A 14,896-nucleotide genomic window follows, 5' to 3' on the forward strand; every position below is an offset into this window, starting at 1 on the left:
GTGTTGCATCGACTCATTTTCACTTGTGCATGTTGTATTTTATCAATAATTGATTTTTTTAAATGTTTTTGATTTGGCGTTTTTAGGGGTTTTTTGAGAATTTTTTTCTGCTGCATATTAATTTGCATTTAAGTTTTGTTTGCTTCCATGTTATAATATTTATGTTCACTGTGGCACTTGATATAACTTCTTTTTTTTTTTTGAAGTATCTGTATTGCCTGTTTTATAGTTTTTATTGAGGCAATTTGAGGTATTTTACAGAAAGCGCCATATGGTTTTTATTTTTATTATTATTGCATGTAATAATATTTACGAAATAAAGTAAAATTGAATATTTTTCTAAGCTGCGATAACGCTATCTGGTATCAATAACCCTCACCTTCATTTGAATTATGCAGAATCGTGTTGAATTGAGCATTGTTACTTTTTTTAAAGGTACTTTTAAAGGTACTCGAAATTGGATTCCGTTGTTCATGCACTATAAAAGTGTGCCCGGAGACAAACTATTTTGAAACCACCATCAACGTTAGTTTCCTTCTAAACGTTACCATTTCAGGCGGAATAATGTCACAGTTTTATCTTCACTTTGAACAAGGTTTCTGACATTAACTCGGTATAGGTCCTTTTCCGGGAAATTTCAAAATAACTACGTGACATTATTAATGACACAAAAATTCGTTCGCATTGTTTACCACTATTTTTTTTGCGCAAAAAATGTTGCATGAATGTTATTGAGTTATATAGTTCATTTTATAACCCCGGAGCTGAGTCATTTGTAATGAGAACAAAATGTTTGCTTTACTTGCCTTTTTTGTCTTTAGAGCGAAAACAACGGGTTTGTTGAACTTCACCTGAATTTCCGAATACGTGAGCTTTTTTGTTTTTAGTTATTTCAAGTTTGTACACTCCGACATCCATGGATTTTTCTTGATATGGATGGCTGATGAAACTTCGGAGCTCGCGTTGTTGTTCAGCTGGCATGATCATGTCCATCCCTTTATTCGGTTTTCTTGCGACATCCGGGCTCCTTAGCAGAGGCCGACCAACACAGACGGCCACGCCCTCAGTGATAAACTCCCGGATGGTGTGATCGAGGAGGCGGGTTGAGTTGATGCGGCCGTGGGAGTCGATAGAGAGGCATTAGTGACGGAGTTGGGTTAGGCCGTGGGTGCAAGCAGCTCGACGAACGCAGAAAGCCGTGAAACGGTAATCGCATCCATAGTCATCCATTCTGTCATGATGAACTGAGGCCATCCGCGCACAATTTTGATCGCCGTAGTTGTTATTCGGTTGCCCATCATCCCATACCAAGGGCTCCCTCCCTTCCTGATTGTCACACTCCCATGTCCCTTCTTCTTCTTTGTCGTTGCAAGCGATCCAGACAGAGAACCTATTGTCCACTTTCGGAGCCATTTCCGTCATGAAATTCATTTCCTCAAGCGATTGAGGAGCGGCCATCTTGCCATCCAGGTCTCGGCAAGCTGACTTGGCGTCGTCCCAAATATGGCTTGCGGGAGTGAGGCGATAGCACGCTTTCCCCCACAGTTGCCACTGTGGCGGGCAAGAGCATTCCACAGTGAGCCGACTGAGGCAGGGACTAGACCCCAACTGAGCATTGCTCACTGAAGTTATTGCTACAATGCCGAAAACTTTGAACAAGTACATGTTGGTTATAGTTTAACAACAACAGCAGAGTCAACCGACGAGAATCTGATGTGTTTTATACAACCACCCAGTCACTCTAACAGTTATCAGGTCGAATGATGCGAAAAGAAAACTGGTGGTCGCGGCAAAATATTCCCTGCCGCAAAAATGGTGACGATTATTATAATCGAAGGGGGAATGGTAGTCTCTATGGTTACACTTCCTTTTCGTAGTGAATCAATCATCTAGAATATAATGCGGACGATTTTAATGAGCGCGGGGTACGATTAAAGCCTGCACTTAGTAATGAAGCATTTAATTTTGCATGGCGGAAGACTGAGCAACAAAAGCTAAACCACGTCGTGAAATGTTAAAGACGTATTACGGCCTGAAATCTCTGAAAAAAATTATGTTTTGGATTGTTTACTTAACCTTAAGGGTCTGGTTGAAATGACAAACCTAATGTTGTTCCGATCCTGAGAAAAGCCGAAAAATAAACCCGGTTGTTGAATTCTGACGCGGCGGACATTTAGTGGCATGCGCATTCGTATTTCCAGCCGTGTACACTCAATGTACGGTACACGTTGTGTGTGACACATAATACACACAGCACCAATACATAAATGTTGTTTCTCGCGCGTCCGCAGAATGCAATGCACTGCAGTGCACTGGTGGAACATATGCGGCAGGATTCACGACTAGCACCCAACAGCTCTCTTTTTGAGAGTTAAAATTTAGACCCCCGAAATTCGTTGTCGCACGGTTCTCGCACGAATAACATGCTCAAAAACGCCCAGTACAGTGTATTTAAAGGTTAATTTTGTGGACGTTTATATCCTAATTTTAAAAGTTCTTTCCAATTAACATCATTTTCGTTTAAAACTCGCTTTGTAGCCCAATTAGGCGTAATATCCCTTTAATATTGCGTGGTGGGCTGAGCAACGAAAACCAATACCGCGCGGTGAGATATTGAGTCATTACGTTTCAATTAGTGTCACAGAGCGATCTAACCGTGCAATCATTGACTAAACAAAATTACCTTGGCGTCTGTTTGGGAATAGGCGCCCAGTATTCCTCTCTTTTTTGTAGAAGCCTTTAACCTACTCCAAGGGCGGATCCGATGAGAAGGAGGGGGAGGGACCGACAAATGTTTATAGACCCAAGACATAATGACAATACGCTTTGTTTGATCATGTGCGCTTTCTTATGGGAGCCAGGTGGGGATGACTGGCTGCCGTCAGTACCTGGCTCCCGTAGGAAAGCGCACATGTACCCAAAGCGTGACGTCATTATGTATTGGGTCTGTTGTTACATATTATAATTCGGAGAATTTTGAGACGTGTTGTGGCAGCAAACACACCGGTCCTTAGTTCGGTATCACCCTCGTTCCCATGAGTACGATGTTACTGCGCCATATGTTGGTTCCCCCATTAAAGTTGCGCAATCTTATTATTATGTCGCCCGCACGCGGGCTCCTTTGAAAGGCTGGCATTATTCAGGCAGCAAGCTCAGTCTGCAGTGCCGTCCACCCCAACATCCCTGTGACGGACACCGCGCGACGTAGCTCGTCCTCTGTCCTCCCCTCATCTTCGCCTATCGGAGTCGGTTCCCACAGCACCACCCTGCCTGCCGGAAGCTCAGGATGTCTGTAGCAGCTGTCCTGCCAGGCCCATCTGCCTGTACGCGATCTTTCTGCGAGATACGCGGTAGCTTGCCGTAGAGGGCTATTGTTGGACATTCGGGGCGTATTCGAAACCCCGATGTCGTGTTGAATGAACACGAGAACAGGGTTCCGAATGACGGGAATCAACACGCGAACGGTGTTCGTGAACAAGACTCTCACTCCCCACTTATTGGGGAGTAGATGAAGAACGTCAATAACAAAGATGGCCGACTAAGGCCCCTACCGGAAGTTGCGTTAATGTATAAAATTGAAAGCATTCATTCAGTGCAGGAGCAGTAATGATAATAAAAAACACAATTGTACGTGGTTAAGGAGTGGTTCAGTGTCAGCCTTGTCTTTTCCAATGTTTACAGCATGTAACCTTCGGGATTTCAATTATTTTCGAATTGAATTAATTGCTCCTTCTTTTCATTCGGCGTTTTGATATGGCGGCTGCCGTCTTGAATTTTCGCCCAGCTGCACTCCACACGCACTTTGGCGTTCGTAATCGGTTACCCGAGAACACTGTTAGCGGGCCACTCGAGAACGGGGTTTCGAATGCACCCTCGCGGTCTCTCCAGTCGAACACCATCCTTAACATTTCTGTTGTAAGACCCGTCGAGGGACTTCTGATGAAGGGTCGGGGTTAGGGTTCAGCACTCGCAACCCACAGCAGGATGGCCTCCATTGTGGCCCCGGACGCGAAATTTTGTTTCCCAAACGACACAAGAAAATGGGGTGTACGCTATGAGGTTTTGGACTTCACTTCCCTGAAATAAAACTTGAGATAAAAAATGCAGATCAAAATAAAAAAAAGGAATTCGAACTTAACGAAATTCAGACTTTATTCCCCTTTAAAAAAAATCCTCTGAACCCGCAAATTAGAAAAGAAAAAATGTAGGGAAAATGTGGTTTTGAACTCACACCCTCCGATCTCAGAGCCATGGCATTTTCCAGCTGAGCCATCGGATCGATATCGGTAGTCTATGTAATAGAAAGCCATGGTCTATTATGCGTGAACAAATTCGCTGATTAATTAGGAAAGACCCCGCCTCTTGACCTCCTAGATTTTGACCAATCAGCGAGCGCTTTCTATATCGGGTCTTCGGACATTCACCCGTTGCGCGCCATAGACAAAAGATAAAACAAAATGTCATGCGCTCTGTATCATGTTACGCGATATCGATTGCGCCCGGTTGTTGTATTACAAATCACTCCATTTGAATGACCAATCAAACCAGTTAGTCCTGATTTAGGAATGAAATGACGTCACGATTAAGTAAAGTCGACTCCGATTGGCTGGCGCGCGGCTTGCATCGTCTGCATGTCTAGACATATCAGACGTTACACAGGACTTGGCTCCGTGGATAACGGGTGATACTCAGACTATCGGACCGGAGAGCTCGACAGCGAACCGTAATTCGTGGCATAATATACCTGCGTATGTATAATAAAATTATCGTAGAGGGCGCTCAACCACCATCCATACGATGTTGTTTGGGGGAAAAACAATTCGCGGCCCAGACGAAACTGCTCCTTACAATCATAACCCCAGGTATGGTGGCTTTTGTAATTTAAATATCCCACTAGCAGCGCGTTCGCTTACTTCCCTCACGCTTAACCGTATTTTCGTCTTTGGTATAGATGCACGTACGTGCGCAATTTCTATCACTAATAGAACGATATCGGGTTACTCGAGCCACTGGCAACCGGACCGGGTCAAGAGGTCAGTCTTGCTTGTGTCTGTTGTAGCCATCAATTAGAAAATTGATACTATCTGAGTTTGGTGGCGACAAATTAAATGGGGGCTTGTCCGGAAATTCTTTTTTGAAAACCAATTTCTATAGCGCCTTGTAGAAACGCGGATTCTGGAGGTGAAACAATGGACGTTCCTAGTATGATACATGAACAGATACCTTGAATTATGTCAAGTGTATTAATGATATTTTGGAGTTCTCTTCCTTGTTGTCAAGTCTGTACAGGTTGAGGGTGGTTGTCATCTGGACAGAGTTGCAAGTGTTCCCTACATGCCATTTATCACGTGACATATGCATCTCACAAAGCTGAAAGCAAGATAGAGTGCACTGCCGGCAGGCGGGACGCCACTCTTTAAGATGTCATCGGCAATTTGGCTGCTTCTCCTACACTGTTTGGTACACTTTGTCTCTGAAGTTTTTATATAAGTTTAATGTTGTAAAACCGCAAAAAGCTATTTTAGTACGAATTTTCCCAGGACGAGTATCACGTGATTCATAGCTGCCCTAGATCTGAAACCAAAATAATTTGTAGACGACCTCTACCCCTTAATAACTGACCATCAAACATATTACTGACGTCCTTCATTTTAGGTACACTCCTTGATGAAATCCGCATTAAATATCAAAAATTTATCACAGCAATACTGATGTTTATTAATTGGCCTCAGTACTTATGAATACGCGGCTGAATACACTGAATGCGCAGCTGTGGCATCTGGCCGAATACCGGGGCCATGTTCACCAGGGTGACCGTTTTAGCCGATTTTCGGCTAACTTTGACTGGTTTTTTTTTGTTAAAAAACGAGTTTGACAGAAAATTTGACGGAGTGAATATTTTTGGCAGATTTCTGGCAGATTTCTCAAAAATGGTTATTTACAGAAAACCATAGCAAATGTGAAAAAAATTGTACATTTGTTTTTAAAAATCTTCAGTCTTTTTCAAACAAACCCTTGCATAATGAGACAGGTTGGCTGATCTAGGCGCTGAGGTTCACTAGGAACCGGACTTCACGCCGCAATCGCGTTTTGCCTGAAATTTACGCAATAATTTCATAACATCTTTATGTGACTATAAATTGTTAATAATGTAATTTGAACCTTAATTAAGTCAGTACTACAAATCTGCATGTGATTTTTAAGGGGTTTTTTTTAGTGAATTTCGAAGAAATCTGGGGAATTTGGCAGATATTTGATAAATCTCACAGATTTTTGAAGCGCATTTAGCAGAATTTTGCCATTACCTTACGGTCACCCTGATGTTCACTCTGCCGGAGTGAACCTGGCCGGCCGCAGATGCTTATATTATAGCTGGACTAGTTTTAGCGAGATTCGTGTGGAACCTTGCTCCAAGACAACGCAGCGAGACAAGTTGCCGAAGTCAACTTCGTGTTTCCTACCTACATGGTACGTGTACATTAGTATGTTTACAAACATTGTGCCACACTTTTTTTTCTTTCTTTTACTAACCGGTACGTTTACAAAAAGTTGAGTACAAAATGGCTACGCAGTACACACTGATATGATGGAAGGCTAGCATATCACCAAAGCGTCAAAGGATTTGGTTAGGTGTGTCTCACTTTTTTTGTATCCCCGTTTATTGGTGAAGGTATGCCTGAGAATGAAGGTAGGAATATAAGGGACTTTAAATGTTTAAACAAAAATCCTCAAACTTGCTTCTTTGAGGGTGAACTTGTGGTGTTTTTTTGCCGTGCCCCGGCGCTTGCCCCAAAAAGAAAGAAAAAAGGAGCCGCGCACGGCACTCTCGCCATTCGCTACACGTCCACCGGGCACAAAAATACCCGGCCACTCGATCTTTTCATCTGTAGCTGGCTGGAGTGCGGGTCACGGTCAGTTGCCTCAAGCTCACAGTGTAAACGGGTCATAAACTTTAGACATGGCCACACTCTTTCTTTCTTCCTACCCATTCAGTTAACGCTGTTACTAATAAATTGATGACCTTGGATTAGTGTAAACAAACGTGTGGCGTGGGGCCATACATTGACCTGATTCACTGGACTTTGGGTTTCAACAAAAAGATATTGGGAAAAATCAGCTAGAAGAAAGCATAACGCTCATGCAAACTGCTGTTGCTGCATATTATGCGAATAAGTTTACCATACGAATACAGCGCGGGTGGTCCAAAGAAGTTAACACTTCTTTAGAGATTTCTTTGAATAATTGAAGCGACAAAGTCATGTTGAAATTGTTTTAAGATATTCCTAAACTACAATATCTTGGTCGTAAAGGCCTATGCATGGTAAAAACGGCGTTGAAAATAAAGCCCAAGTTATGAAATAGCGGCCATTTACAGAAGTATGGTCAAAAACTAGTTTGTCCACGTCTATGACAGTCGTGTAGACCTAATTACAATTATTGCAGATCTTTGTGCGTGCAGTGCTGTGGTGTTGGCCATATCCCATGGACTTGCGTTATATACGTGTGGACAGACCGGTTTTTGACCGTCTTTCTGTAAACCATCGCCAAAATAGGCTTAATTTTCAGTGCCGTTTTCACCATATACCACGAAGATGCTATGGGTTAGGAATATCTTGAAACGTTTTTGAACATATATATGTCTATCTAATTCCAAAAACTCTGCGTCTGAAAAGTGTAAATGTTTTTTTGTTTTTAAACCACATTCTGTACTCGCTATTTGTGTTGTCAAGTTTGTAACTTTGTAATTTTTACGGTATTCATCTCTATAGGCTCGACACACGGGCATCGCATTACAGTGATTAATATGATACATTATTATTGTAAGCATTGTGATATCGATCCATGGGACATTGTTTATTATCTTATTCTAAATTGCAAAAAAGAATGGTAGGCCTAGTTTTGAAAAGGCCATCAAACTGCAAAATTCAGAGTTTTTTTTTAACTGCGGGACATGTTTTTAATAAACCATTATTGAATTCATGACTTATAGTATAGCACATTACGGTATGTCATATTTGGATAGATTTTTACCTTGCTAAAGAAGTAAGTTTTTGTCATATTTGGATAGATTTTTACCTTCCGAAGCGAAAAAATCCATTGGTAACATTTTTTCCCATCTGTACAATATGACGGCCATCTGGGATTTCAAAGAGGCCGCCATTTCGTACCTAATTCAAAGTCGTTGCGGAATTTATGCTGTACGCATATTTCAACCGTACGGTGTTGAAGAGCAACTGTATAAGTTATGTAACGGGTGAAATATCTGCATCGCCATCGCTTTATTGTATTCACTCTCTGCTGCATTAATTGACAGTGCGTTCGGTAGATCGAGTTTCCGGCATGGCGTCGACTCCAACCACGCCCGTCAACTACGACCAGGATGAACGGGGCTGGGTCATGGTGGCGGTCATGTTCGCCAGTGGGTTTGTCATCATGGGTAACCTCAAAGCGCTTGGTGTCCTCCTCATTCCTATCACCAACGACTTGGACAGCCAGCTGTGGCTGGTGGGCTGGATCGCAATCTGGTTCAACGCGGGCCAGAACTGCTGTGGTGGGTATACCTTTTCACTTTGTACAGGATGAGTCAAAAAAAAAAACGGAACCCAAACCCCTCAAAATAGATTTCATATTTAAAAAAAAATGTAGCACCAAAAATAATAATGACTGGAAGGACAATTTCATAAGCTACTTTTAGACGAACAAATTGCTGAAATTTCTCAATCTGTTCCAAGAATATCACCATTTAAACGCAATGAACCAGTAACCTGTCTCGTCCACAAAAACAACAACAACTAGAGGTTAGCGTTTGTTGAGTTACAAACGCAGAGTGGTCGGGCTGGCATATTTTCTTGTGTTTACAATGACTTAATCATAATTGAACTGCACATTACCCCTCCGAGGGGTAATCCGAATATACAATTCCACGACGTGGTGGAAAGTCATTTTCTGGCTTGTTCACAAGCTTATAATTGCCACGCTTCTCACATTCAATAATTCAATTTTTGTCACCTTGTTTACTACGTCTAGTGCACCCTCATGTTAAATGGATTTTGTGCACAAGGTTACGAAAATTGAATTATGCAAAGAAACCCGGCATATGGCAAACATTGCTGCATAGATTTACATGCGAAATTGAGCAATCTACAGGATGACAAAAAAAAAAGGAAACCCAAATGGCACGACAAATTTTGAAATAAAGTTCTGCATGTAAGCACTATCAAAATCTAGGATATGAAAGCCCAAGTAATAAGCTTTCTTTTAGTACAAAAATCAAATTACTCATGTGTACTGTTGAAGTTACGGAATTGTAAACACAACCACCGTTTTACAGTTCTGTCCACGGATCACAAAAAAAGGTAAACGTGTTCTTTCAGTAAAACGATAAAAGTTCACACAGGGATGTGTGTGAATTGTATTCGTTTTGCTGAAAGAACTTTTTGTGATCCGTGGACAGAACTTTAAAACGGTGGTTGTGTTTAAAATTCCGTAACTTAAAAAGTACATGAGTGATTTGAATGATTTTTGTACTAAAAGAAAGCTTATTAAATGGGTATTCATAAGATGGAATTTTGCGTCGGGGTGATGTATATTAAACTAGGTTTTGCCCTTCATCAACGTATAAACACTGTATATTCACACATGTTTACGTTACATGTTAAGTGTGGACATTCTATTCATGCTTTCGTGTAGTTAAGAACAACCAGTGGGAAAAAAAATCATTTTTCTCAAACTGTGAAAACTCTTTCAACCCAATTTTTTCTATGATCCCCTTTGGTGTTTTTTTTTCATTTTGCCACGGATAAACCTAACCCCAAAATGCCTCTAAACCTGTTTTCCAGAGAGGGGAAAACGTTGTGTGGACGTGGGCAAGTCCACACAACGGCGCTGCTACCTGCTGGTTTATGTGGACATCTTTTGTTCGGAAGTCCACACACTGAATATAATGCTTGTCATATTCACTCAGGAGGTATTACACACTGAGTATGCAGTGTCTATACGTCGGTGAAGGGCAAAACCTATAGTTTGATTTATTAAATGGGCTTTCATATCCTAGATTCGACATGCAGAAATTTATTAAGGAAATGGTTCTGCTATTCGGGTTTCCTTTTTTTTTTGGTCTCACCCTGTGTTATCGAATTGTTTACTGACACGGAGTATACCGTGATATGAACTCTTTTTCAGGGCCTCTTGTGGGAGCTCTGTGTCGCCTATGGTGGCAGCCGTCCCGTGACGGTATCTGGTGCATTGCTTCTTACGTTGGGCTTCATCCTGACGTCTCTGTCCCCCAACGTCCCACTTATGATCATATTCATTGTCGCATTTGCAGGTAATTAAATTCAGTTGAAACTATTGTCTCAGACCGCTTCTCAAACTTTCTTTTTCCTTAGTTTTTAACATGAAAGAGGGAATAGGAATAAAGTTCAATAAGCAAACAAAAAAACAAAGGCTGAAAAAATTGTTTTAATCAGCAATACTTTTGTGCATAAAAATCAGTGCATTTTAATTGATGTACCTGTTTTAGTATTATACCTTGAGTAAAGTCTGTCACGAGCATGGTCACGAGCCAATGTGGCCCATCAAGCCGGCGTTTATCTCCTGTTTCAGTGGCATGAAAAGATTGAGAATATTTCTATTCCCCCTGGACGGGATTCTAGTCCATCGCAGGCCAATGCCGGTACCCATTTATACTCCTGTGTGGGGTGAAATGGCTTGCCGAAGAACGCAGTTATATGACCAGCAGCTTGATTTGAACCCCTGACCTTGTGATCATGAGTCACGAACCCTAACCACTTGGCCACACTCCCCCAAATATACTAAATTATACCTTGATATAGTTTGTAAATTATGTCTCATCCGCAGGAGGGAATAAACTAAGCTATATAAAAGAACCAGAAGAGCCATCCCCTTAAACAAAATCCACTAAAACAATTTGTGTAGCCTCGACTTTCATCTTGGTTGAACCTTAATATTTTCTTCTTTCAGGTTTTGGTGCTGCATTGGTTTGGTTCAGTTGCTTTTCCGTAATGGCGTCTTACTTCAAGGAGAAGTACCAATTGGCTGTTGGTATATCGATGATGGCTACTCCAATTGGTTTGATGGTGTACGGGCCCATGACCCAATTGCTTCTGGATACCTATGGCTGGAGAGCAACTATGCTCTTGCTGGGAGGTGTCTCGTTTCATCTGGTGGCGTGTGCTCTGTTGGTGCGACGAAATCCATCTTCTTCTTCACCAGACACTGAACAGTACCAAGAGATTTCGGTAACCGATGATGAAGAAAGCAAAGAAGAGTGGGGAGAAGGTAGATACGAGAGCATAACTGAAACCTCCGACGATGAAGGGCGTGCAAATTCAGACTTTCATAACAGCGGGGTAAAGGAGTGTTGTCAGCGCTTTACGGCAGCACTCGATTTCGCAGTGCTGGTCAATGTGAGGTTCCTCTTGCAGACCGCGGCTCATTTCACGTTCAGTTTCTCTTACAGCGGGTACGTGGTGTTCATGGTGTCGCAGGGGCAAATCTCGGGCCTGAGCGTCCACCAGGCGTCGTTTCTTCCCATTGCGCTGGGGATCGGCAACATCATCGGCAGAGCATTGCCACCACTCCTGCAGGTGATTGGCGTTGTACCATCCATGACATGCTGGGCGTTTTTCGGGTCGTCCCTCACAGGCGCATCAATGATTGCAAACGTCTCCATCAGCCCCTTCATCGGACAGTTTGCCATGACTGGGCTCACTGGGATAGGTATCGGTGTACTGTATCAGGCTATTGACGTCTTGTTGCGGTTCCTGTCCACGGACGACCGATTGGTTAATCTCATGGGCTGGCAAGGAGTGTTTGTTGGCGTAGCTGGGGTTCTTGGTGGACTGACCTCAGGTTTGCCTCATTCTTACCATATAAACCTCTTAGATTAATCTAAAGTCTAAATCGACCCAACATTATTTTGAAGTAATTCATTATGCACAATGTTCAGTACTTATAGAGAACAGTGTGCTTGTGAGCAAGTTATATAAGTTATGAATATACGTTTACAAACTGTGAGCCCAAGCATGGGCTGAAGTGACACTAAATTCATTGTGTTTGTCATTCATTTTGTGTACACAGGTTGGATTTATGAGTGGACAGGGAGTTTCAGCCCATCCTTCTACGTGTACGGTGGAGTGACTTTTCTATGCATTCTGTTGTTCCTCGCCGATGCTGTATATGCTAAACGCCGCTCACACTGATGAGTGGTTGTGTCGACGTACGAGACGTGGAGCTTGTCCTAGACGAGACCCAACTGCGTCTTCGAAATGCCACATATATAAAGACGCTGTGTAACCCAAGCCCATTATGTTGCCCCAGCCCTATGTAGCCCGGGTTCTTAATGTACTGAGCCCCATTCCTGTACCTCTATGTAGCCCGAGCCAGTAGCCCCAACCCTGTACCTAAATGTAGCCCGAGCCTATGTGTTGAAATCAATTAAGCCTGTAACTTGTAGGCCTATTCCAGACCCACCATAACGATCCCCAACCAGCCAAACTTCAACATAAGGGTTTGGTGGAGTCCAGCTATTTAGTGCACAGATGAATATCACAGCTAGGATGTTGGAATTCGCAAGGATGAGGAAGGTTCTAGTAAATCATCCTAGGGAGTTAGTGTAGTCCCAACTCTGTATACTTATTGTAGCCCCATTAGGGTTAGGGTAAGGGTTAGGGTCAGTCAACCTGAACAAGTGGAACTAGACAGTATTATGTTTCGTCGGACCAATGGCACTTCGGACCAATGGCACTTCGGACCAATGGCACTTCGGACTATCGAGACGTAACCAAAATGTACCACAATCATGTACCTTGTTGTAGCAAAACTGTGGTACAAACATTGTGTATCTATAATGTCCATTTATTTTATTTTTCTCAGGAACATAATTTTATGTTGTGCAACTTTCTGCTCCTCTTCAATGTATGCAATTTTTTGACATCCCCTTTTTGGTATTTTTTTTTATTGAAAAGTGCACTTGTTTAAAGATTTAAAACATAATGTTCAGCATATCCCATAAGCCCTCTAAGATGACTGCTGCTATACTCATAGGGTATATTACGTCACATCGTAGTTGCTGTGTGCAATATCGTGTACGTTTATTATTCGATCGCCCGGATTCGTCTACATTGGACACAATAGGCCGATGTTTTGAGCGGGTAAACTCATATTTTGTACTCAAATGTACAATATATGCATTACATAAATCGCCATCCTTGTGTGCGCCATTAATCGATCTCCAGGCTGATTAACAGACATCAGTGTTGACCGTTCTTTGGAATTTTGATTTAGTTTGTTCTTTTTTTGGTCTCTTTATTGTCAAAAAGTGGAGTCGTTTCTATTTTTGTGGTGGTCCTTGTCTCAGTACATCTCAGTACATCACATGAGGTTCTGTGCTTATCAAAGGGCTACATTGTTCTATGGTGTAATTTGACCTAAGCTGTGGCCTTATTCATTATTCATTTAGTAAGTTGGGGGTCATTGGTCTTACTAAGGGAGATCAATATTTGGGGTTCATGCATTGCAATGTGGATGAGGTAATGTGGTGTCTGTACATAGCTATCATGTAAGGATACTACAGTCCTAAAAAGGACCGATGTCAAATGAATTTCGGACAATGAAATCTCGCCTCGTTTACCTACCTATTGGTCACGTTAAACGTGACCCTGACTCTAACACGTGACCTAGCTGTAGCTGAAGGGCTTCCACCCTTCATGAAATATTCAACTTTTGCGCGCGCGCGCGTCATGCGCGCATACGTTCATGTATCACTGATTGGCAGAGTCCTTCACAAGTCACAAACATCATACCTCCAGTATGGGCACCGTGCACAAGCACCCCTTTAAAGACCAGAAAAGAAGAGTTGGGGGCCATACCTAGACTAGTTTCCGGTCCATCCACTGCGGACTTCGAATGATCCAAAGTTATTGGTGCGGGGATTAGTCTGGGAGGTGCTTTGAAAGATAAAGTCGGACGCGAACCAGTACATAGTTTACACGCCTTGTGTCCCGTCCACGGGACTCTCCAAAGTGGTTCGAAAACGCCCTCTTTGCTAGCGCATGGAGCCCATAGGGGCGTTCATTATTATTGCACTAGTCGCCCCTAGAGGTATTCATGACAACACCAACATACCTCTAATATAGGGGCGATCGCTAGTATGACGTTAATTAATTTCAAACCACGCCCACATTAAGTAGTATTAATATTAGACACCGGAAGTTAACGCACTTGTACTGGAGTGTCATCCGATGGGCGTTAGTTATCTTGGTGCGCGCGCGCGTGTACGTGTATGACGAAGTCACAAACGAACTGCTGGATACATGTAGGGCTATAGGCCGCTTGCAGACGCGTTCGATAATTGACGCGCGAAGGTGCACGACGCCATGTTATGGGACAAAATGTGCATGAATAGATATACGCCTGTCCCACAACATGGCGTCGCGCGCCTTCGCGCGTCGATTATCGAACACATCTGCAAGCGGTCTATAGGGCCGGCTAATGTTGAGTTTGTGTAACCAGGCGGATATGAACTGACAACGAAGAAACCCACCTATCCGCCGTGTGCAAGGGGAAAAGATCGCGGGCGGGATGAAGCCCGTTCATACGGGGTTTTATACGGGGTAATCATATACAATACCACTGCCCGTCTTGCAAGCAAGTGGACAGTCAGTGAGGTACGCGGAGGAGTATCAAGTCGGGGGGCCGGGGCCGGGCCGCAACATCCGCGGCGCCGAGATGTAGACATATTTTTTTCTCCGGATAAAAAATTCCAATAACTTATGTCAATTAACATGCATGCCTGAGGGGGGACAGTCAGTACATACAGTGATTGCAGTCACAGTGTAGCCTAGCCACAGATATCCGCGCCGACCACAGATAA

At 42.9% G+C, this 14,896-nt stretch overlaps 2 protein-coding genes across 2 annotated transcripts; one reads left to right on the forward strand and one right to left on the reverse strand.

Moving 5' to 3' along the window:
- Window positions 1-1,140: 1,140 nt before the first annotated feature.
- On the reverse strand, window positions 1,141-1,665 carry LOC119728094 (C-type lectin domain family 4 member M-like). Its single transcript, XM_038200167.1, has one exon. The coding sequence runs from the start codon at window positions 1,663-1,665 to the stop codon at window positions 1,141-1,143; it is 525 nt and encodes a 174-aa protein (XP_038056095.1).
- A 6,653-nt stretch (window positions 1,666-8,318) lies between these two features.
- On the forward strand, window positions 8,319-12,738 carry LOC119727283 (monocarboxylate transporter 13-like). The gene is made up of 4 exons (XM_038199137.1): window positions 8,319-8,551; window positions 10,183-10,327; window positions 10,984-11,874; window positions 12,103-12,738. Exons 1-4 carry the CDS (start codon window positions 8,381-8,383, stop codon window positions 12,222-12,224), a joined length of 1,329 nt encoding a protein of 442 aa, XP_038055065.1. The 5' UTR covers window positions 8,319-8,380; the 3' UTR covers window positions 12,225-12,738.
- The last annotated feature ends 2,158 nt before the right edge of the window (window positions 12,739-14,896 follow it).

The sequence above is a fragment of the Patiria miniata genome, unplaced genomic scaffold (genome assembly GCF_015706575.1).
Source record: "Patiria miniata isolate m_02_andy unplaced genomic scaffold, ASM1570657v1 HiC_scaffold_20, whole genome shotgun sequence".
NCBI lineage: Eukaryota > Metazoa > Echinodermata > Asteroidea > Valvatida > Asterinidae > Patiria > Patiria miniata.